The sequence below is a fragment of the Stegodyphus dumicola genome, chromosome 2 (genome assembly GCF_044657685.1).
Source record: "Stegodyphus dumicola isolate Sdum_Otavi_A_Nest chromosome 2, ASM4465768v1".
Classification (NCBI taxonomy): domain Eukaryota; kingdom Metazoa; phylum Arthropoda; class Arachnida; order Araneae; family Eresidae; genus Stegodyphus; species Stegodyphus dumicola.
The window spans coordinates 157,402,354-157,426,180 of NC_140769.1; the positions used below are offsets into that span (position 1 = coordinate 157,402,354).

General features: G+C 30.9%; 1 protein-coding gene across 1 annotated transcript in view; it reads right to left on the reverse strand.

The window, feature by feature from the left end:
* Window positions 1–23,827, reverse strand: part of LOC118182704 (voltage-dependent calcium channel type A subunit alpha-1-like) — a 454,834-nt gene that overhangs the window by 274,072 nt on the left and 156,935 nt on the right. The window contains exons 2-4 of the mRNA XM_085811365.1: window positions 19,410–19,622; window positions 13,887–13,992; window positions 9,820–9,959 (exon numbers count right to left, since the gene is read on the reverse strand). Of these exons, the coding sequence (XP_085667491.1) occupies window positions 9,820–9,959; window positions 13,887–13,992; window positions 19,410–19,522 (359 nt within the window). The 5' untranslated portion in view covers window positions 19,523–19,622. The remainder of the gene's footprint in view (window positions 1–9,819; window positions 9,960–13,886; window positions 13,993–19,409; window positions 19,623–23,827) is intronic.

The window sequence follows — 23,827 nt, forward strand, 5'->3', positions numbered from 1 at the left end:
ATGCCAGAGTGAAAAATATAATACAAATTAATGATGCATATTTCTCTTATATATTTTTAATAAATTCATTGTGCATATCTGATAAAACTACCTATGCAGGGTTCTATTAGTATTAATAGACAAACTGTAGTTTTATTTGTATTTACATCAGAGAGCAGACCAACTGTAGATCAACTGTAGTTTATTAGTAAGCCAACTGTAGCTTTATTTGTATTTACATTTACATTACATCTGCACTTCGAATTGCATTTGAGAATAAGTATGCAGCTATCTGAGATTTATGCAATAATAGTATCAAATGGTAAAATAGTTAATGGTATCATTTGGTAAAATTAATAATTGATTTGAATTATTGAAACAGAACTCGTACGATAGATTAAAACTGGTTAGATTACTTCGCTTGCAGTCACATTCTCTTTGAATCTCTTATCCCACTCTTACTTTTCAGCCAATGTTTAGATACATTAGCTAATACAAATTTAGACACATATCATGAACTGTTAATCTTTATAGCAGTCTATTTTACTAAATCATTTGCATGTGCTTTCCAAAATAATATAAAATAAAGGTTTTACAACTATTTCAGACAAATCTACCTATAGCCATAATCTTATTTTCCTAATCTATTGGTTACCTGAATCTATCTTTTCATTCCATAATTCAACTGCTTTCTGCATATTATAAAAATCTGGAATTTTTTATAGCAGAAATGTATAGAGAATGCATGTCTAATGGTAAATTTTATACAAATACTACATGGAACATGTGTAACAGAATAAAAAGATAAAACACGACAAAATTTTAGACTAAAATAGATAACTAATTTAAAAGTAAGTCAGATTTATAGTAGTTCAAAGATAATAAAAACTTGAAATGGTAACAAACCTTTATTTTTCATTACATGAAACTGCTAAAGAACAAATGCAAATGAACATACTCAAATATATATATATATTGCAGCAGTAGCTTGCATTCTGTTAGAGACTCCTTTTAAGCAAGAATACAAAAACAATTGCACCAAAATTTACAGATCTGAAATTCTCACTACTTTATTTTACACATATAAATTCTAGGTCTACTTCTTTCTAATTACTAGAATTTAAAAAGCAACTACTATAAGCACTGAGGAAGCAAAATAAAGTTAATTTAAAAATGCTTGAAACAACTTAACTTGAGATTAATTTCTGTCCAGATGGAATTTAACCACTCTTAAGGTAAAACTTCTAATGATGGAATAACTAAGATCCTAGCTTTCCTAAGAAAAGTTTGAACTTCTGTGTGTACTATATGGCAAACAAAGCATGTGAAACATTTTACAAAAACATTACAGGCTACTTTTCCATACTTTAGAATAACTTCTTAATTCAAACTGACAGCATGCTTTTTATATTAAGACAGTTTTAAAATAAAAAGCATTTATCTTTTCTCAACCCAAAGTTCTTTAAATTTGCATTCAATGTATTCAACTCATTTCAGTAGATTAAAAGAGTTCCCAAAGAATTAGATATTGTCTACAGGTATTCAAATTATTTTGTTTGATTTCTCTGAAAAATACTATTGATTTCATTAAAAGATATTAGACTAAACTCCAACACAGGTATTTTATTAAATTAGTTATATTTAACATTTAAATAAAAATTAAAATATCAAATATTTTTAACACTAATTTTAATATTATTATTTTAATGTCGCAGAATTTAGAATTCAATGCACAAGATTTCAGTTTCTTTATGCTGGAAATCAGGTTTCAAGGTAAAATCGCTTTCTGAATAGCTGGTTCATTTTTAAGGCTATATCAAGCATACAATGAGAAAGAAAGAGATCTAAAGCACTATGAAAGAGACTATAAGGGTCTACAGAGAGAATTGTCTATTCATTCAGGACTACCAACACCCATGGAACTCTTGAACTAGGAACTGTGAGATCGTGATCTAGATGAAGTGAGTGGGAACTACAAAGTGTGATCGAGGGAAAGGCCTATCTACTAACTGTGTTTTCCTTTTTCCCACTCAAACTTACTTGGTGTTCGAGACACAAGTTTCAGTGGACGTAATACTCGGAAGGATCGAAGCATGCGCAAATCTAAGTTTTCGCTCTCTTCAGCTGTTATGTTAATAATCCTGAAATAAGTAAAATCCTTCTTAACGGTAAGTACATTTACAGATTGTTGCGAATATTCTTGTACACCGATGATTCATTTGTTACAAATATAATTAGAAATTATGTGACAGCTGAAAATTTTTGGAAGAATACATACAAGTGTGCAGAATTTATCAACTCAATTACAAATGCAAACAAAAACTTATACCATATGAAATATGATATACATGATTTCCCATAAATAGTTTTTCATAAATTTTTATTCTTAAAAATTTCTTACAAGTAGAATGTCAAAGTGACACTACATGAAAATATAATTTATTCACAAGATTTGAATTAATTTTCTTAATATGTTTTTATTTATAAAAAGGCAATTTCTAATAAATAAAATGTAGTTTCAATCATTTAAAAAGTAACTGATTAAGAATTATATGCTTTAAAAAGATTCAGAAATGTTTACTCAGGATCACTATAGCTAATCTATTAAATGATGGAAATGTTCACAGATAGCTTTTTGTACTTCCTCCAAAACACTTTTTTTAAATGCCAGTTACGCAAAACAATTTCTCTTAAAAAGTATTTCAAAGTTTAAAACCACTCTAAATAGTTGGATCTTAAAAGGATTAATATTTAATACATTTTTGATGATCACAGTAGTCTAACATAATACTTATACACCTATCTAGATGGAAAGAAATATTACCCTTTTTTAATAAAAAATTACTTAAAATATTATGAATACATAACATTATCAGAAACCTGATTTAATAGTAGTTAAATTTTGAAGTTTTACACACTTATTTTCTTATTTTAATTTTCAGTTTTGTTGCATTCAGCAAAATTATTGCTGAAGATTACTTCTGTAATTTATTTTGTGACAATAAACTTTTAAACAAGTCATATATTTCTAAATTATGATTAAATTTTAAAATTTCACTAAAAAAAACACACTCCTTAATATAAAGAGCAATGCATCTGGAAAGAACTGTCTAAATGAGATGAAAATTTGTGATATGTATACAAGTAAATATTAAGACCTACAAAAGTGAGATAATTTATTTGAATAAAATATCTAAACATGGAATAAACCAGAAATCATTTTGCTGTATTGTCACTTTTGTAATGCCCAGCATGGAATAAATAGGCAGTGCCTGTAAGATTTCATAATCTTTAGACTGCCAGATTAATTTCAACTGACTAGCCAGTTTATCAGAATCCCAGAATACGTTTAGCCAGCATTTTATTTATTACCTCCAAAATGTGCTCAATCAAGAAGATTTTGTGTTATTAGGCTGATCTAAATTCAGTATTTAATTAAAGTAAAGTAACTCATTCCAATTTCAACTTGGAATACCCACAGAAATAGGTTCCAATGGTTTCCTATCTCTTCTTCAACAGAGAAGGCTTTCAGATACCTTATTCCAGCAAAACACTCATCATAAATATTTATGACTCATCTAGCATTTAAACCCAAGCCCAATAGTTTGGAAATCAATCAGCCTTTACTAAGCCATGATACTATGAGAGGCAGCCAGGCTGCCTTAACAGAGTATCAAAACTGAGCCAGTCTTAGAAGATCCATATCATATCACAATGAACTAGTGGTTCAAAAAATGGCTTAGAAATGCTGTTGATAACAATGGTAGCATGACAAAATGCAGAACAATGCTAAAGCACTGTGATAAAGGATACTTAAATATTATAAGAAATGGCTATTGATACTCCAGATAAAAGACAGGGTTTTTGCATTAGCTAAGAAAAAATGCTGAGAAAAAAACATTGGTACCCAGTATGGCTTTTAGTTCATCACTGAAGGCCACAAGACTCTTCATCAGATTAGGATCTATTTGCAAATTGTGTCTGTGATGTTCACTTGTTAGTAGTAGGTGACTGTGTAGCCTTTTGGAAAAATATTAAACAATAGCCAAGCAGACAGTTCTGCAGGTGAAGTCTCATTGCCATGGACAGGAGAAAGCAGTGGAACTATCCATAGTGGTTAATGAAATTTTGATTGGTGTTCTATACTAACATTCTGTCATTTTTTTACTGTTCAATGTGCATGTGTCACTAGATTAGCCTTCTGCTACTGACCTAACACAGTCAAAAGTCTTTAATCCGAACTCGTCGGGACTTCGGCGATTCCGGATTATAGATAGATTATCAGTTTAAATCTGGTAAGATGGCATGCAGAAATTATAAAATTACAAATATGAAACCATAATTTATGAAATAAAAAACAATTATGATTTAAAGGGTACCAAAATTTACAAAAAAAAAAGCTTAATATTTATTTGTTTACTTTAGTAAACGTTTCTTTCAATGTAAGTTGTTTAAGTTGCTTCGTTTTATGTGATAATACTTTCTCTTTAATTCTATAAACAGATATAATTTCTTGTTCAGTTACAAAATTCTGCTACTTAAGTCCTATAATTGCTGTGTCGAAAATACCAACTAATTTGTCAATCGAAATTTTTTCGTTTTCAATAACCTCTGTGTCACTTTCTTCACTATCGGAGCGAATTATAATGACGAGGAATTTGATTTAAATCATATCAAAGACAGAGTACATCGAGATGAAATACTGCATTTAGTAAGGAATTATAAGCTAAATAAAATAAAAAATCTGCCCTGAAGATAAGGATAATGCTGACAGATCAACTTACAGTTCATTGCGCGCCGCAACGTTTTATCTATTTTTATAATTTATCCAAAACATTTTATTAAAAATCAAGTTTGTAAAGAAAATTATGAAAAATATAAAAATTTAATCTCTTTAGTTAATTTATACGACAGTAGAAAATGTATGTAATTTGGGCATGATAAAATATTAAGCAAGTTGACTGATAAATATGTCTGTCACAAGTTTTAACTACCCATACAAAAAGCTTAGATTGCAATCTTCGACTACTCTAAATTTTCACTTTTACGTTTAAGACATCTTAAATATTCCCCATTATACTCTTTTTCCTCAGATTAAAAAAAAAAATTATCTTCTTTTTGAATAGCATATGTGCTATATTTTGGGTGTTTCTTCCCCTCACTTTTTATCACCAGGTTCTGAATTTTTTTTTAAATATGTGTAGAATTCCCCCTTCCCTCAATGCATCAGAGAATAAACTCCCATAAATTTTAAAATGCATTCATCACCATAATGATTGCTTTCATCTTAGTAACAAAAGCAATTCCTCACAAACTATCTACAAATGTTATGCTGAGCCTTTCGTCAGCTTAATAAGAGAACCGACTAGTGACAGCAAAGCAAACATGACTGACATTCAGTCTATGATTTCACTAAGTCAGCTGCTCATTAACCTTCTCTAATTATTTATTGATGAACTGAGGCCTGAGAGTAGCAGAGACAAATGGTGAGATTCCAGTTACAAGAAAGAAAAATGAAGATACCTGATTAGACATTGCAATATTACTATTAATATGCATTCTCATTGGAATGTAGTTTTTTTAAAGCAATTACATTGTAAAAATTATCTGTAATTTATCCATCATTACTTTTCATTTCTTTATGGTCTTACTGTATCCGTGTACTTAGAAAATTAAATTATTTGCATAATTTTCCAGTAATTCCGATATAGTTTTTTTTGACAGTAAAATAAGTAAAAAAAAAAACACAGGAAATATGTATATATGTATATATATACAGATGGAGGACAAAATAATGCGAACACCTGTGGAAAAGTATGACATATTTCACACCTGCAGAACAGCCATGCCACCTGCAACAGAAGTCTGCCACCTAGTGAGTGTGAAGAGGAAGGTATCAGTCTCTCAACAGCAGTCACTGCATTGCATGCTTCGAATCGAACTGCGTATGAGAAGTTGAAAAGTCAAACCTGTCAGAATTCCAAAGAGGAATGATAGTTGGAGCGCGTTTAAGTGGAACATCGGTTACAGAAACAGCAAACCTTGTGGGGTGTGCAAGGAGTACGGTATCAGCTGTTATGACAGCATACATGAAAGAGGGTAAGACGACGTCTTCAAAGCACAACAGTGGCCGAAAGTCAAAGCTGGCTGATAGGGATAGATGGGTCTTGAAGCGCATAGTAGGCCGAAAGCATAAGCAATCGTTATCCGAGATAACATCCAAAATGAACAGTCATCTCCAGGACCCCATTTCAACAAAAACTGTCAAAAGGGAATTTCATGCTGCGAACATTTATGGCAGAATGGCAATTCGTAAACCCTTGGGGAAAGCAACTAATGCTTTCAAGCGACGCCAATGGTGCAGAGATCACAAAGGCTGATCCCCACAGCAGTTGCAACAGGTAATATGGCCAGATGAATCGTCATTCATCCTATTTCAGACAATCGGACGCGTTTATGTCTGCAGAATGCCCAAAGAAACATTTCATCCTGACTGCCTCTTGCCGACTGGGAAGCAAGGGGGTGGCGCTATTATGGTATGGAGTGTGATATCTTGGCACGGTCTGCAAGAGAGAATCACTATCTAAGCATTCTATGGGATCATGTCCATCCTTTCTGTTCAGACTGTATTCCCTGGAGAGCGAACGCTTTTTCAAGACGACAACGCCTATATCCACACTGTTAGGTGTATTCAAGAATCGTTCGAAGAGCATGATGATGCAATTGAACATGTCACTTAGCCCCCTCAGTCTCCGGACTTGAATATTATTGAACATTTATGGGCATATTTTGAGTTCAAACTTCATTCCCGATTTCTACCTCCATCCGGACTTTCGGAATTAGAGACCGCTCTACAGGAGGAATGGCTCAATATTCCTTTAAATATAGTTCATGACCTTTATGCATCTATCCCACATCGCATTCAATCTGTACTTCAGTCAAAGGATGGTCCAACCTCCTATTAATAAAGATTTTCCATTATTTCACAGATGTTCATATTATTTTGTCCTCCATCTGTATGTGTGTGTGTTGCTAAAATATACATGCATACATTGTTACATACATACGACGTGTCTTCATCTTCTTTAAAGCAAAAATCAACTGTATAATAATTGCTTGATAGCTTTGTAGTGAAACCAAACAATAGTTGTGAGAGTCAAAAGTAGCACTAGTAAGTATTAAATAATATTAAGGAACACTGATTTATTTATTGAAATAAATTATCATTAGTAAATCATGTATTGATATTTCATAAAGTTTGCTTCAGTATCATTTGTAATTAAAGTAATAAATTATAATTTTCTACTCTAATAAGTTTCAAGCAACATTAGAAGTTTTATTAAGTCAAGCAAATGAATTAAGAAATTCAATGAACTGTCTCTAAAAATCAAAAACGGGACCTGGCAATAAGAATTGTTTTTGCATATTTTTATAACCATTCTTATTCTCTTATTAACTGCAGAAACTAGTTTTTCTTTGATGTTAGATTAAATTATGAAAAGACCTTTTAGTCCTGTTTTATATGAATGGAAGCTACAAGTTTATTTGAAAAGAAACTATTGCTATTCATAGAACAAATAACAGTAAAAAAAATTAACTTTGTGAATTAAAGTCCAGTCATTTTTCTACCTTTTCAAGGCTTACTATACAGGTGGTTTTTTTTTTTTTTTTTTTTTTTTTTTTTTTTTTTTTTTAAATTTAAAATTTCTTTAGAATAATTACACAAAAGAAAGAATCAGTACTGAAAAAGATTTGTAACTATGTAAAAATTAATTTCATTAAAACATAGGTAACTTGATTAATAAACATTCATTTCAATAAAATAAAGATAACTTCAGAGTTTAAATACATAATAAGATGGAAAATTCAATCTTAAAAACACATTATGACACAACAGATAAAAATATGCATATTCATAATATAGATTAAGATACTACATTTTCCACATTAACATTATTTTAAAAATTATGATCATTGATTTAATATATATTTAATGTTCAAAAAAGTTTAATATTCTGCATGCATAGTAAACATAATTAAAATTACTAAAATATTTTTACATTTTGATAATCAAACAGTGAAACCTTTCTGAAACAGTCACTTATCTGAAAGTCTATTCAAGAAAAAAATATTTTCTAATGAGCAAAAACGTTTTAATGTGTAAAATATCTAAGTAATGAGCAAAAAATATGTTATAATGTGCCCAAAAAAGTATAAGCTTTTAATTTTAAAACAGAAAAATGTTATTAATTATTATGTTTCTAAAACTTTCATTTACTTATTTTAAAAAAAACTGTTTTACATAAAGTATGCAAAACGTGGAAAAAAAGACGATTTTTAAAAATCAGAGCTTTGAATTTAAAAGAATGCTTAAAGCAATTTGCATAACAGAGATATTTTGTAAAAAGGAGGTGCAGATTCAAATTTTAGAGTAATGATGTCAAAAGTGATATAAACAAACACATAATGCAAATGTTCAAAAATTCCTTCTAAACTTACTAACTGTGAGTATAAATGCAAATATGTATGTATATATTTGCATATGTATGTATAAATATGTATGTATATATGTAAAATGTATGTATGCACATGTGTATGTGCATATATGTGCGTGTATATAACACAGACATACATATGTACACTGTGCAAAAAAAAAATGGGACAGTTCTATATCTTTCTGATTGTTGAAATTAACTTGCGTTTTTCATGTCTCGAAAGGGCTACTTAGGATATGTATTAGTTTTATATATAGCATTGTTTTAATATAGGTATTTTGACACAAAAATCGGACTTTTTCTGAAATGATATGCCAATTCCCCTCCCCCTCCATATTTTGATTCTATGACTCAAATTATGCCAAGTTTTGTAAAAATCACATGAGTACTTTTCTAAAAATTAGCTCTCAAAGCTTTAGCTCCTCAATGTTTATTGAATTGGATATATATTTATTTATATATATATATATCTTTGGATATATCTCTTTTTTTTTAATTAAACTTACTTGATTCTTTGTTCCAGAGTTCAAAATTTAGGCTTAATCCAAACATAATTCACACATTTTTTATTATTTTAAAAATTTGCATTTTTTAAATATTTTTTATAAATATTTCGAAAACATTTGTGTATTATACATTGTGCATAAAAACTTATTATTTTTTAAATTTTAATTGTGAATTTACATTTTGGCGTGTTTTGAAATTTGGCATATTTAATATAAGCGAAAATAACAAAAATGTGGTTTACGCACTTTGTTAAAATTATTTGAAAGAGACCTTTTCTCCTCTTGTGCATCAATGAGAAAAAAGGAAAGCAAGTACTTTACTATACACTAAGAATTCCACCAAGTGAATTATTCTTGTTGCAAAGTTAAAAAAGGTGTGCCAAAATAAATTTTTAAACTTCTCCACATATTTCACGATTTGAATTTCGTCAATCGGCCCAGTAGAACGGGAGATACAGAACCGTTCCAGTTTTTTTCTGCGCATTGTACATCTAAAGATACAGTGTCTTTCAGCATTTCAGTTACAAACTTTCAGGTAAGAGAGAGTATACCTAGGCGATGGAATACAGGCTTTCTATAGGTGATATGTTTCAATATACTACTGTTTGCCTACCATATCCAGCTGTTCCCCTGCCCTTTCAACAGATGTTAATTTTTTTTTTATGCCAAAAAAATCTTTATTGATTTATGCCAAAAATCTTTCAAAACCTTAATTCATTTTTACAAATGTACTACTGTACCAGAAATTATGATTGAAAAGTGCTGTATATAAAGGTTTCATTGCATAATAAGTAATGGGTTAATAATTTTGCAATAAAATTAAAAAATGAATAACTTACCCGGTTACTACAACAACAAAATCCATAATGTTCCAGATATTGCGTAGATAAGCCCCTTTATGAAGTACAAAACCTAAAGCTAGAATTTTTAATACAGTCTCAGAGCAGAAAATTCCTAAAAAGTATGGCTCAGTTGTCTCCTAAAATGATAAAAAGTAATTCAATCAGAAAGACAATAATATTAAAAAATTAATGTATTTTATGTGCAGTAAATCTGAAAATTATACAGAACAAAAGAAATACAAAGTTTAATAAAAGCTGTAATATAATATAAAGTTCAAGTTCTGGACTCATTGACAATTATGAATTTTGAATTTTCCAAATATTAGATCATCATATTAAATCTAGTAAGATAACACACAGAAAATAAAAAAATACAAACATGAACTAGTGAATTATGAAATAATGGAGAAATAATAACTTTAATCATAATTTACAAAAAAAAAAAAAAAAAAAAAAGTACTATTCCGTTTTGAGGACCGTAAAAAATCGCCACACTATTGTTGATGCCAGTGATGCCAAAAATAATTGTGGCAACCCTAATGGAAGAATGGAAGTATAATAAAAAATAACTAAGATTATTGTTTTAATTTAGATGAAAGGTTAATTTCACATAATACATTTTATTATTATAATTTATATAAAAAAGGCTAGACATAACTGAATAGAAGTGTAAGAGTAAATAACTATTTCAGATCATTATTATAATTTATTAAAAAAGGCTAAACATAACTAAATGGATTCCTACATCACTATTTCGCTATCGAGTTATCGCTAAAGCATAATTTCATCTCGTTAGTTGTTTAAACATAATTTTCTATAATGAACGATGCAGTAGTAGTAGTACTTCTTTTATTTGAAAAAAATTCTATTGCAGACATTTCGTCATGGGCAATTCGCAAATTGTTAAATCCATAGTATATCAAAAAAGGATTTAATAATTAAACTAGTATTTCAATGGCGTCTTAATACGCAATTTGAAATCAGCGCGACGTTAGATTTGGCCCGCTTTTAAATGGATACATTTGCTAGATTTGGCGCTTTTGCACATACATTTTCGCTGCAATTTTTTACGGCCCTCAAAACGGAATAGTACCAAAAAAAAAAAAAAAAAAAAAAAATGCTCAATATTTATTTGTTTGCTTTATGACCATTTCTTTCAATGTAAGTAGTTCCAATTTTCATACTAATACTTTCTTTTTAATTCTATAACTGGGCATAATTTCTTGTTTAGTTATAAATTTTGATTCATTATTCAAGTCCTGTAATTATGTGTTGAGAATTTCCACTGAACTATCAATCAAATTCTTTTATTCTCATTACCTTTCCATCCCTTTCATTACCTTTCCATCCCTTTCTTCACTATTGGTGATGATATTTCCTGGATTTAGAACCATATTACAGATTTTGCTCTTCATTAGTTCACTGATGATTGCAGTATTGTCTCTAGAATGACAAATTTCTGTTATATCTTCTTCATTTATTAGCACTTCTCCACATTTCTTCACTAATTTCGTTAATTGAAATTTTACTTTTTGCTTCCGATATCTGAAAACCTTCACATTTGCAGTTATCAAGTTTATCCAGCATTCACTACATACCGTTGGTGATGTATCATGAGATTAATGACTAAAGCTATACTGTTTTGCTAAATTTTTTCTTGCTTCTATCACTCGCTGATCAAATCTGAATTATATTGGTTTTGTTATTTATTATAATTACAAATATTTCCACACATGCTTAAGACTTAGCACAGTTCCGAATAAATAAATTCTTACATATAACTTAAAGGCTTATCCAGGCCAGGTGCAGTCTCTCGGGTTCCAAAATTCTGCTAAACACCTCCCTAAATTCTATAGATTTTGATATCCCTTAATTTTGTTATTCAGTATAAGTTTTAAAAACTTTGCCTGCCAAGAATTCTGCTGCCTGACACAGTCTACCAGCTCTGGCACCAGTCCTGGGCTCAGTTATTCTCAATTCAGAGAGCACTAAATGTTTTTTTTTTGGGGGGGGGCTATAAGTATCATCTACAAAATCACTCTCTTTTTTTCTTTTTCCATATGGAAAGAAATTTCTCTTTGTCAACACAGTCAATACTTTGCAGCAAAAGTTGCTGAAATCTGCAATCATCATCAAGCTTAATATTAATATAAAAGGTACCATGCTTTTTGGTATTCAATTACCAATATTAAAAAAAAAATAAGACATCAATGCAAGAGTCAGTTTTCAAGCTGCAGTGTGTTGATAGTCATGCAGTGATGAAAATAAAACAAGTAAATAAAAGGACACTGTCTTGTTATCAGGACTGTATCCAGAAATGTATGTATGTATGCATGTATGCATGGATACATGTGTTCTTGTATGCATATATACATACATATATGTAAGCATGAATGTATGTGTGCAGATACATATACACATATATATATGCACATGCATTTCTGAATCCGGTCTCAATAACAGATCAGTACAAGTAAAAGTAATAAAAATATCAAATGTGCAAGCATAAAGCATGAAAAAAATTCTTCAAAAAAAATGGTTGGTTGTTTTTCAGAAGTTTGGATTTTACATCATTCCAGATAATGGATGTCTGGATTTCCATCTTCATACTGTATACAAAATTAGGAATAGTTGACTGCAATTAGTTCAGCTCTTATTGAACAGCATTTATGGAAAGACCTTAATTTCAATACATTAGAAAATCAAAATCATAAACAGAAGGGAGTTTTTCTCGTACATTCAGTGCAAAATCACTTCTGATAAACAAAAATTATTATTTTACTCCTAGAATAAATTAAATAAACAAAAGAACTTTACAAAGTTTTATTTAAAAATATATCATAATAATGTAGAAGTAATGATAACCCTTCAAAATGATGACACATTCTGAATTTCACTGTATTTGGAATGTAATATGTATTGACTAATTTCTTCCCCCTGTTTTGTACTACAAATCAGACTTCCAATATACATCAAATTATAATTATAGACACATATTTGTAACACTATTACATTGTGTAAACACTAGTTTTTTAGTTTTGCACCTCGAGATAGGAGGGTCTTGCACAATTAAAATCTAAACTTTTACACGCATAGCAAAAATTTGAATTAATTAAAAATTAGTAAAAAATTCACTATGCATAAAAATAGCTTAAAAACATTTAATAAAAATGGTGTTTAAATTAAAATTAAATACCAAAGCACCAACTGTTTCTTTGTTGTAGTTTCCTAAGTTGCTTCTTAAGAGATCTAATTTATGCTCTAATAAGCGGGAGGGAAGGGTATAACTAATATAGCAATTCTCTATTGAATATCTCTTTAATTTTTGCATTAAAGATATAAAACATTTTATTTTTAATTCATGTATATTATATTTATAAAAATGCTTTACTATTTTGAGTTTTTTGCTTTGCAAGACATACAAAAAAATTTTGCTTTATAAAAATAAAATCTTGCTAATCAAATTTTCTCATAAAATTCTAAACTGTATTTTGTAAAATTCTGTGAGTGAACACATAGACAAGTATTTTGTAAATGGATACATATGCTCAGTATTTAAAAAAAATTATCTTCTCCAGATACCTTGCATACTTGATACACAGCTGAGCCAGTCTACCAATCTACATCCAACAAATCTCAGTTACTTGAATAAAAGGACAATTAGATAAAGAGTAACATTTTAATGCTTCCTTGCCCCCCCACCTCCTGAAGAAGAGAGATCTGTGTCTATGTGCCCTCGAAATCAATACAGTATTATTCAAAATCTACAGGAAACTAAGTTTGCATTTCTGCATAATTTTAAATAAGAAGTGCACTTTATTTATTTCAAATTTCTAGTAAAAAATAATTTGTGCTTCAAAATAAAATACCTAAAAAATTTTATCCACTAAATACACTTCAATTACTTTACCTAAATAACATTGTGTTCATAAAACTTAAGAATTAACACAAAAAATGCTCACATTAAAAGTTTAATATCTACAGAACTATTTCAACTATAGCTCTATAATTTAGTGCCTGTCTCACTTAATATTTAAGCATATTATAAGTGAATTGATACTTACAAGCCTTTGTGCCAGTGGAGTTCTGTCTTGCCTGGGCAAATGTTCTTCTAAGGCCAAAACCACACAGTTGGCTATGATGGTCAGCAGAACTGCATACTCAAATGGAGTAAAGTAGTTAAGGGTAAAAATTATGAAGAAAACAATGCAACAAAATTTTAAAGATTATTTCTGACAGATTTAAAATTGAAAAAAAAAACAAAGACTGTTAAATTTATATAGCCATAATAGTGAATCAATATATCTGTATCCTAATTTATCTTTACTTTCTGAGGGGGAAAATCAAGTTTTTCATTCTGATACATGAATGGGTTAGAGTGAACTGAAAGGTACCCCTTGTATTATCGCGAAGTTGTTGTTGCATTTACAATATATTGTTTGATTTTATTTTCCTGAGTAGTTGAATGTTCCATAAATATACTTTTAGCTAGAATTGGGTGCTCCTTTGATTTTTTAAATGAAAATATATCAATATGTACATGGACAAAGTCAAGGGAGTACGTAATGCCAAGTTTGTGCAATTATCTGATGTTTTTTATGCAAAAATAGGTCAATGTGTACATAGATACCAAGTTTGTGCAATTTTTAACTAGTTAATTTGGCTTTGCATAACGGCAATTTTAGGTACACGAAGCCAAATTAACCATTCAAAGAATTGCACAAACTCGGTATCCATGTACTGCCAAAAATCTCCAATTTTCACCACGAGGCACCCATAAATATACTTTTACCCATGAATGGTATTGAAGCTACATATTTTCAGATTCTAACCTCAGGAAAAGTTATATTCCAAGATATGTGGATTTTAGCAATACCAAATTTTCAAACATGCTGGATTATTGAACTAAAATTGTGCAATGTTGCCAAACAATTGTTTTCTACGTTATAGGATGATAACTGTCATCTAAGGTAAAATCCTAGTATACGGTGCAGCGTTGGCACGATTTTGAAAATTATCGCTAACACCAAAAATGATAAAAAGAACGTCGCGATTTTGAAAATTAGTGCCAACACCAAAAATGATCCAAAGAACGTCTATATACTATACACTATATACTATGTGTCTATATACATAATATATACTATATATATTCTTTGAATGACCTGTTTACTACTCATCGTACATGTCCCGTTTTTACTGCTCATCATAAAGTCGCCAAAAGTAGCCAAATCCCGTGTGCACCGGATACTAGGATTAAACCAGTCATTTAAATAAAAGCCAGGGAAGCATTTCATTATCTATAAGCATCAGAAAAATAAAACTATGATTTGATTTTTTCTACTACAGTAAGAAGTTTATTGAAATTTACAATCTTCAAATACAATTATCATAGCACTTAACTTTGTTTGTCAAAAACATTTTAAAAAAAGTTGCCATTAATTAGTGCTTACATAAACTTTCCAAAACACTGCATAGTATGACATTTTGTTAGCACTAAACCTGAAGAATATATGAATAACTTGGATATATGAATTTAATTTTAATAAAATGTTTAAATCAGTTGTTCTCAACTTCCTTCCTCCCCAATGCACCATCATTGCAAAATGATCATTCCCTCTTTTTTCCAAAACCCAAAATATGCATAATGCATATACTACATTTAATTACTTTTAATGTGTTTTATAAATTAAACAAGAAAAATTACAAAAAAGGTAAAAGTATAGTTTAGGGCCCTTGGCAAAACTTGGCAATTTTTGGCGGTACATGGATACTGATTTTGTGCAATTCTTTGACTCATTATTTTGGTTTGTGAAGCGGTATTTTTGCGCCAAAAATCGCCGCTACACAAAGCCAAAATAACAAGACAAACAACTGCATAAACTTGGTATCCATGTACACATCAACTTATTTTCACTTTAAAAAAAAAACCCTAATTGCACAAAAATGGCATTGCGCACTCCTTTGATTTTATCCATGTGCACGTCGACCTATTTTCACTTAAAACAATCCCTGAATTGCACAAAAATGGCATAGCGCACTCTTTTAACTTTATCCATGTACACATCGACCTATTTTCACTTAAAAAAAATCCAAGAATTGCACAAACTTGCATTGCGCACTCCCTTTACTTTGTCCATGTACACATCAATACATTTTCACTTAAAAAGTCAAAGGAGCACCAAAGTCTACAATATAGGCAAACAGAAAATACATAATCTCAATAAAATACATTTTAAACCAAACAATAAAATAACATAAAAAAGGAAAAACATGTTATACATTTAAGCACTACCAAAAGCAAATATTCACTTACCATGATTTTCGAGTTTGCTTCGTACACCCAGAGCCACGTAAAAATCAAAATATCCATCATACTCAAATGACATTTTTCAAATCAGGTACTCTTTCTGATCGAATGCTTCACATAGTGACCATCTGAGCCTTTCTTCTTACAAACCCATTCAAATCCATCTAAATGGTTTTAACACACACCACAAAAACGCTTACAAAACATCCCATGATTCAAAATTTCCCAGAATCATGCAACTGATAACGTCACAATACAGTTTCCATAACATTCAACTACTCAGGCTACCATAAATGAAACAACAACTTAGCGATAAATCAGACAACTTCGCCATAATACAAGGGGTACCTTAAAGTCTACTCTACCCTACAGAAAATGTTGATAAATGCTAAAACTAATAAAAGTAGGGTTGATCTTTATATTATGGTAACTTGGCATTTTTTTGGCGAAAATTTGGCGACCAACTCTCCTACAGCAACCCTCTATTTTTTTTTCCGCCATTTTGTCTTCACGAAGTAAAGACATGTTTCTTTTCTTTTTATCTACTGAACACTTCTTCCAACAATTTACTACCCGAATTACACTTATGCTAGAAATTTTATCTAACAAAACTGCTTAATCATGACAAATATTCACTGCAAAATTGGGAAAAAGTGCACAATACCATACTCCTTACGCATTTTTCAAAATAACACATACACATAAACCATGTACACGCCGACTTATTTTTACTTAAAAAAACATCCCAGAATTACACAAAAATGGCACTGCGCACACTCTTCACTATATCCATGCACACTGCTTTTTTCTCATAAATTAGAAAAATTTCACAAAAATACATGACAATTTTCTGAATCTTTAAACCCAGTAAAAAGAACATATATGAAATTATCTGTTCGCGAAAAAGTACATACCCTTTCCAAATATAAACAATTCCACATATAAAATAAATAAAATATCCAAAAACTTTTACCTCTAAATCATCTATTATATTATACACGTCACCAACGAATTCATACCGCAAGCATTACAAATACTTAGTGTCAAATATTTAAATTATTTCCATGCACGTTTACTTCAACTTAAACGTATACCAAATTCCTACAAACATAAAATTCACAAAATAACTATCATTTAATTAAAATATCACTAAACCATGTACACGTTGATTTATTTTTACTTAAAAAAACATCCCAGAATTGCACAAAAAATGGCATTGCGCACACTCTTCACTATATCCATTTACACTGCTTTTTTCTCATAAATTAGAAAAATTTCAGGAAAATGCATAACAATTTTCTGAATCTTTAAACCCGGTAAAAAGAACATATATGAAATTACCTGATCGCGAAAAAGTATATACCCTTTCCAAATATGAACATTTCCCCGTATAAAATAAATAAATATCCAAAAACTTTTACCTCTACATTATCTATTATATGACAAATGTCACTAACTAATTCATACCACAAACATTACAAATGGTTACAAATACTTAGTGTCAAATATTTAAATTATTTCCATGCACGTTTACGCAAATTACTTTACTTCCACCTTACATTTAGAACAATGCATAAAAATAATATCCTCATATAATTAAAAATACTAACTTACCTATTCTTCTTCAGAATCTTGATTACGTGTCTGATAAACTTTTCTTATTTCTGTTTCAGGATCTTTAAAATCATACTTATAGTTCACAGCAAGGTACAAGGTAAAATAAATAACTTAATAAAACATCTTTACTTCTATCTCGCACAACCTTAAAAAAACACTTATTACTACCCCTTTCAATCCCACTAAATACCCATTTCGAATTCACTTTAGTTAGGGCTATGGGATTCAAAAATTAACGAACACTGTTTCACACAACACAGAATAAAGCCAAATACAAAATTTCCAGATTTTTTCCCGATTTCCCCCCTTTTCCGATTAAAGAACCATAATTCGTCCATTAATATCACATGACATATCCCATGATCTCTCATTTCCCTCACACAAAATAATACGTAATCGGAACTGAGTAGTCCCAGGTAGTAACCTTTATCGCCTCCAAAATGTCCAAAATGTCAAAATGAACTCCAAAATGTCACCAAACTACCAGTTACCAGATTCTAAAGATCACCCAAAAGTAGTTTTTTATATTTATGGACTAAATATGCTACAGGTAAATAAAAGCTGATTATCCCCCCCCCCCAGAACTATGAAATTCTTCTCCGCTGATTGAGCCTTGGGATAGAAGAATATGTAAAACTGACAATTGAAGATACTCTACAAGTTAAATTAAATACTCTTAATACCAGACCTCAATATTAAGAACTAAATCATTTTTTTTTTTTTTTTTTTTTTCTTCAGTGCACAAATTGAGAAATAAATAGTAATTTAATATAAAATAAACACTGAATTGCACATATTGTGCAGAAAGTTTTTCTTCATTTGCTAAATCTCTAATGCTTTTTCCTAAAAGAATTTTCCTATCCCCAAGCCTTTTCCTCCTTGCAGGGCAGGAATATGCAAGATAAAAAACATATAAAGCAAACTTCTTCATTTTAATTTGGGTTGTTTACTTTTTTCTCCTAAAAATAGTAACTATTTATAACATATCAATCTAAGCTGTATCACTTTAAAATTAATCATCATCATAAGATCTTGTGTATTGCAGAAATACAGATACCTTTTGTCAATCTCTGAATAAGATTTCAATTGATAACATAACTTTTTAAACTCTCCCACATTTCTTCTGGATACATTGTCACTTTCTTCACTTGCTTGGGTGCTGCTAAAACATTGCATCTAATTTCTCTCTGTCTTCCATTGTATATCTTAAGCTGTAAGCTTTCAGAATTTGTGGGTTGCATATTCTGCACATAATGCATCAGGTTATGCATTTTAAGAATTGTGTTATACAGTAATAAAATTATGTTAAATCTGTGTCTGCAAGTGTCATCCATTCCATCTATGCAATAAAATCCAAGGTATTACAAAACAATAAACCACTGTCAGTTTATTACAATATCTCTAAATCTATTACTTGTACGCATATATATTTAATATTAAGTTTTGCGGATAAGGCAAATATGATTTTCTGAAAGGTATTTTCAGAGGAAAACAACTCATATTCCCTTTACTGAACAACAAAAATTATTCCTGTTATTTTTGTCCCATTTATATCTGAGTAAAAAATTAGAAAAGGTAAATTTTATACTCATATGCACAGCACATACAAATTAACAGTAAACTTGCTGTAATATTTTGTATGGAATAATTGAAAGGATATGGCCACTCTATGATGAACTTGGTGTACCTCCGTATGAGGTTATCCTCAGAGAAGAGGAAGAGCGAGGAGGGGCCTGGGGCCCCATGAGGGTGCTGTCCTCTCCTCTTGACCATCTCCCTGCCTCCGGAGCTCAGCTTCTGCTCATCATAGCTGCCTCCACTCCTCAACGGCCTCTCACTCGACTTGAAGGCCTCGGCCTGCAGCGCCCGCAACCTATTCAAAACAACAGCTTTGTTAATAGAACCACATAATTTTACTTAAGACATTATTAGCAGTAAATGAAAAACATAAATCTGAACCTTTTCCCCTGTTAAAAATGTATTGCCTAGGTTGCTTTTAAATGTTTTAAACCATATTATACATGAAAAATGTTACTATTAGGATACATACAAAAGAATTATTATTTTGCTAATGAAGAACAACTAATACAAAAAAAAAAAAAAAAGTACTTGCATAATATTTTACAGCTATTCTTAGATATATAGATAATAAAAATAATATACTTAATGAAGGTTCAAAATTTGTTTCCGGAAACCATCATATAAATGCAATTATGTTATTTAGCATTCATACAAAACCTTAGTAAATAACAATATTTAAGCCAGATTATTATGTGTACATGGATACTGAGTTTGTGCAATTCTTTGACTTGTTATTTTCAAGTTGATGCAAAATCGCCCACATCGCGTATCAATGTGTATATGGACAAACTCAAGGGAGTGTGCAGTGCCAAGTTTGTGCAATTCTCTGATGTTTTTTTTTTTTTTTTTAAGTGACAATAGATTGATGTGTACATGGATACCGAGTTTGTGCATTTCTTTGGCTTGTTATTTTCAAGTTGGCCATTTTGACAAAAGAGCGAAGCAGTGGGTGATTCTGCTATTTCCCCAAAATTTCTTCTAATACATTATTTGTATTACGATCATAAAAAAAGGGGCATTCACTTCAGTCACAAAAAGAATATCACCCATAATAATTATCGGTGATTACATACCCATAATAATTATTTGCACAGAACGGACGATTTGAGTATTCATAAAATGCGCTAAAAAAGAAACTGAAATCACCCGGTGGTGATCTGTTGCCATTCATTTAAAATAAATGAAATTGATATTACTAACTTTTGCTAAATTTCTATCAACCGATTTCTTACTGGAATTTATATTCTACTTCTTCAAGATTTAAAAGTCATTTCAGACTGTCATACTATATTATGCGCAGCCAAAAATGTTCTCAAAAGTAAAATAGCCTTCCCTACGATCAGAGCTTAAATTGGGCCGGAGCCCACCGGATTTCGGTTCCGTTGCTTCTTAGTTTTTGTAATAAATCATAATTCTAGCCGGAACGCACCGGAGCCCTGAATAAGAAGGCTGCGGCACTTCTTTCATGTAATTGAATAACAATTTCAGTAGAAATTTTATCTTGAAAATTTTATTTTAACAATAAATTATATTAAAAATCGTGTATTAAATTTTAATTTATCTTTTTACATTTTATTTAATTTTAATTATTTAATTACTTCAATTTTTAATTATTTCAATAAATAATAATAATAAATTCCGATATAATTATTGATTAATAATAAATCCCGAAATAATTATTAATCAATAATTTATACAATAATTATTGATTAACTCCTTCCAGGTTCATTTTATTTCGGGATTATGGGTAAAAAAAATGTCAATTTTTTATGCTTATTTTCATACATACACCTGTATAGTTGGCTTTCTGTACGGCAGAAATCATTAGACTTTGGAGTCAATTCCCGCTAAATATAAATATATAGCTTAGAATACCTAGCTTTTATCTTAAATTAAATTTTATTCATATACTTTGCGTTTACATAAATGATTATGAAATTATTAATCAAAATTTGATCGTGTATGATACAATCGAAAATGCGGTTCTGCACAGATTCCAACATCGCAATCTGGACAGTAGAACCTTGTTTCTCTCCTTATCTTCTTCCCTCTACTGTCTGTCTTTGAGCTGGAAATAATACACTGTCGTGTTGGATTAGTTTTCTTCTCTGTTGGTGGAATGTAGTCAACAAAGTGTCTTTCAAACAGGCGTGAAGGGCGGTGCTCAGCAGAAGAACGTCTTCTTTTTGCAGAAAATTCCACCAAGTGGTACTTTTCAATTGTTTTCTCTATTGTCGTCGTTCTATACTCAAGATGACTTCTTTTCCCACCAGGTTTTGAGTACAACACATATGAATTCCACAGTGCTAGTATATCCAAGAAATGGAGAAATATATTCTTGTAATATTTTCCCCTCTTCTTTTAGTGACATTGTAACTGCTTAGTCTTCGGTTTACACGGTCGACTCCTGCCATAGTTCCATTGTAATCCACTACAACTTTTGGTTTCAGTTTTGTTTCCTTTCTGCCGGTAACTGTAATCATCTCTGTATTGTGCACAGTGGAAAGCAGTGCTACATCCTTTTTGTCCTTCCATTTCAGGACCATGACTTTTCCCTTTTAATATGCAGCGATTTCTCCCTTTCTCCTTTTTTTTTTTTTTTTTTTTTTTTTTTAGCTCAATAGGCATACTTTTCCTGTTCAGGCGAACTGTGCCATATATGTCGGTTTTATACCATATTAGCAATTCTGCCAGTTCTGGGGACGAATAAAAGTTATCAGTAGTTACACAGTTCCCTTGTTCAAAAGAGGATACAATAGTGTCATCACGACTTGTGATGACACAGGCATACTTTTGAATTGCTAATTCAAAATGGTTCCTTCTCCTGTGTAGATTATGCATGACCACATGTAACCAGATTCCGATTCGCATAACATGTCAAATTTTATGCCAAACCCAGTAGCGTAGCAAGCATAACTGGAGCCCGGGGCAAAATACCTTTTTGGCGCACCTCCACAATAAAAGCTTTTAGTAATATAATGTATAGAATACATTCGTAATAAGAAAATAATGCAAATAATAATAAAATGCTTAATCTACCATAAAATACTCAAAAATATATTATTAAGAGTAGTCACTACCTAACTACACTAGCCTTGGATTCAGAAATGCATCTGTGTCGGCGGAAAAATCATGATGTATTATGCGGAAAAATACGATGATCTAGAGAAGTTAAAAAGGTGTTATTTATTTTACATATTTATATAAGTGTTTTTAAAAAGTACAGTTTTTAAACAATTAAAAGTTTAATATACATTATAGATAAATAGATATGTAGCAATTTACCTACTACAATTCAACTCTGCCGGTCTGGTAACCCATAGCAACCAAAAACAAAATAATATTTATTCTATTCAATTGTTATAATTATTTAATGATCTGTATCAAAAAATTGTACTACTATAATTGGTGACACGTATTTATTACGAATAGCAACCTTCAATGTTGCACGAATATGGAGTTTATATGTCAAAATTCTGAGCAGCAGTAAGTTATCCAGTGTGATGAGATCCAAGTAAGACATTTCACCTGTCATTTCAAGCGTTGTGCCGCATTCCGGTGAGTCAACATATTTCAGTCATAATTTCAGTGGATATTTGTATCGTGTACTGCATTTGAGCCGCCAATTTCTCTGATTTCAAGTACCAAGAAACTGTGTAACTATATACATATTGATTACTTTTCTATACATATTATTATTGTGCATACTTGATTGATCTAAAGTGGTTGACAATTGCTGCTTCACAATTGGCGAGAGTGGCAGTTAAGCCACCACCCTTTTGTCGCCGAGACCCATCGTTATGGTTCATTCAGTTGGATGCGCAGTTGAGTCACATTACTGCCGACGAAACTCAATTTTATACAGCGATCGCCGCGTTAGAATAAGGGGTACTGCAATGAGCTCGTGAAATAATTTTGAATTCACCGGCAACGGACAAATACAAATCTTTAAAAAAAAATAATTTCTGCTTATGAAGAATCAAAGACAGTTAAAATCAAGCAGCTGTTGCACGATTTACGGTTGGTGATATGCGGCCTTCTCAACTGCTGTCAGACTTAGCCGCCGGTAATCTAACGGATAACATTCTTAAAACGATATGGATGAATAGACTCCCATCTAACATGCAAACCATTTTAGCGGCCAGTAGGGAGCCACTTAAAAATCTTCCCGAAATCGCTGATAAAATTCACGAGCTGGCCATTCTAGCGAAATACGTGCAGTGCAGGCTCCTGCTATTGTGGCGCCACAGGCTCAAATTGATGATTTGTCCAAACAGGTTGCTCAGTCAGTTGCTATCCAAGCTGAACCTTTTCAGCGCAACAGCTCCACATCACGTGGTCGAAATACACGTCGTAGCCCACTGAGGAAACGTTATGAATGCCAGGTATTCATAACCCGGCTATTTGTTTTTACCACCACACATTTGGAAACAAGGCAAACAAATGCCGCCCACCGTGTCGTTATAACGACCAGGGAAACGAGAAGGGACGTTGCTC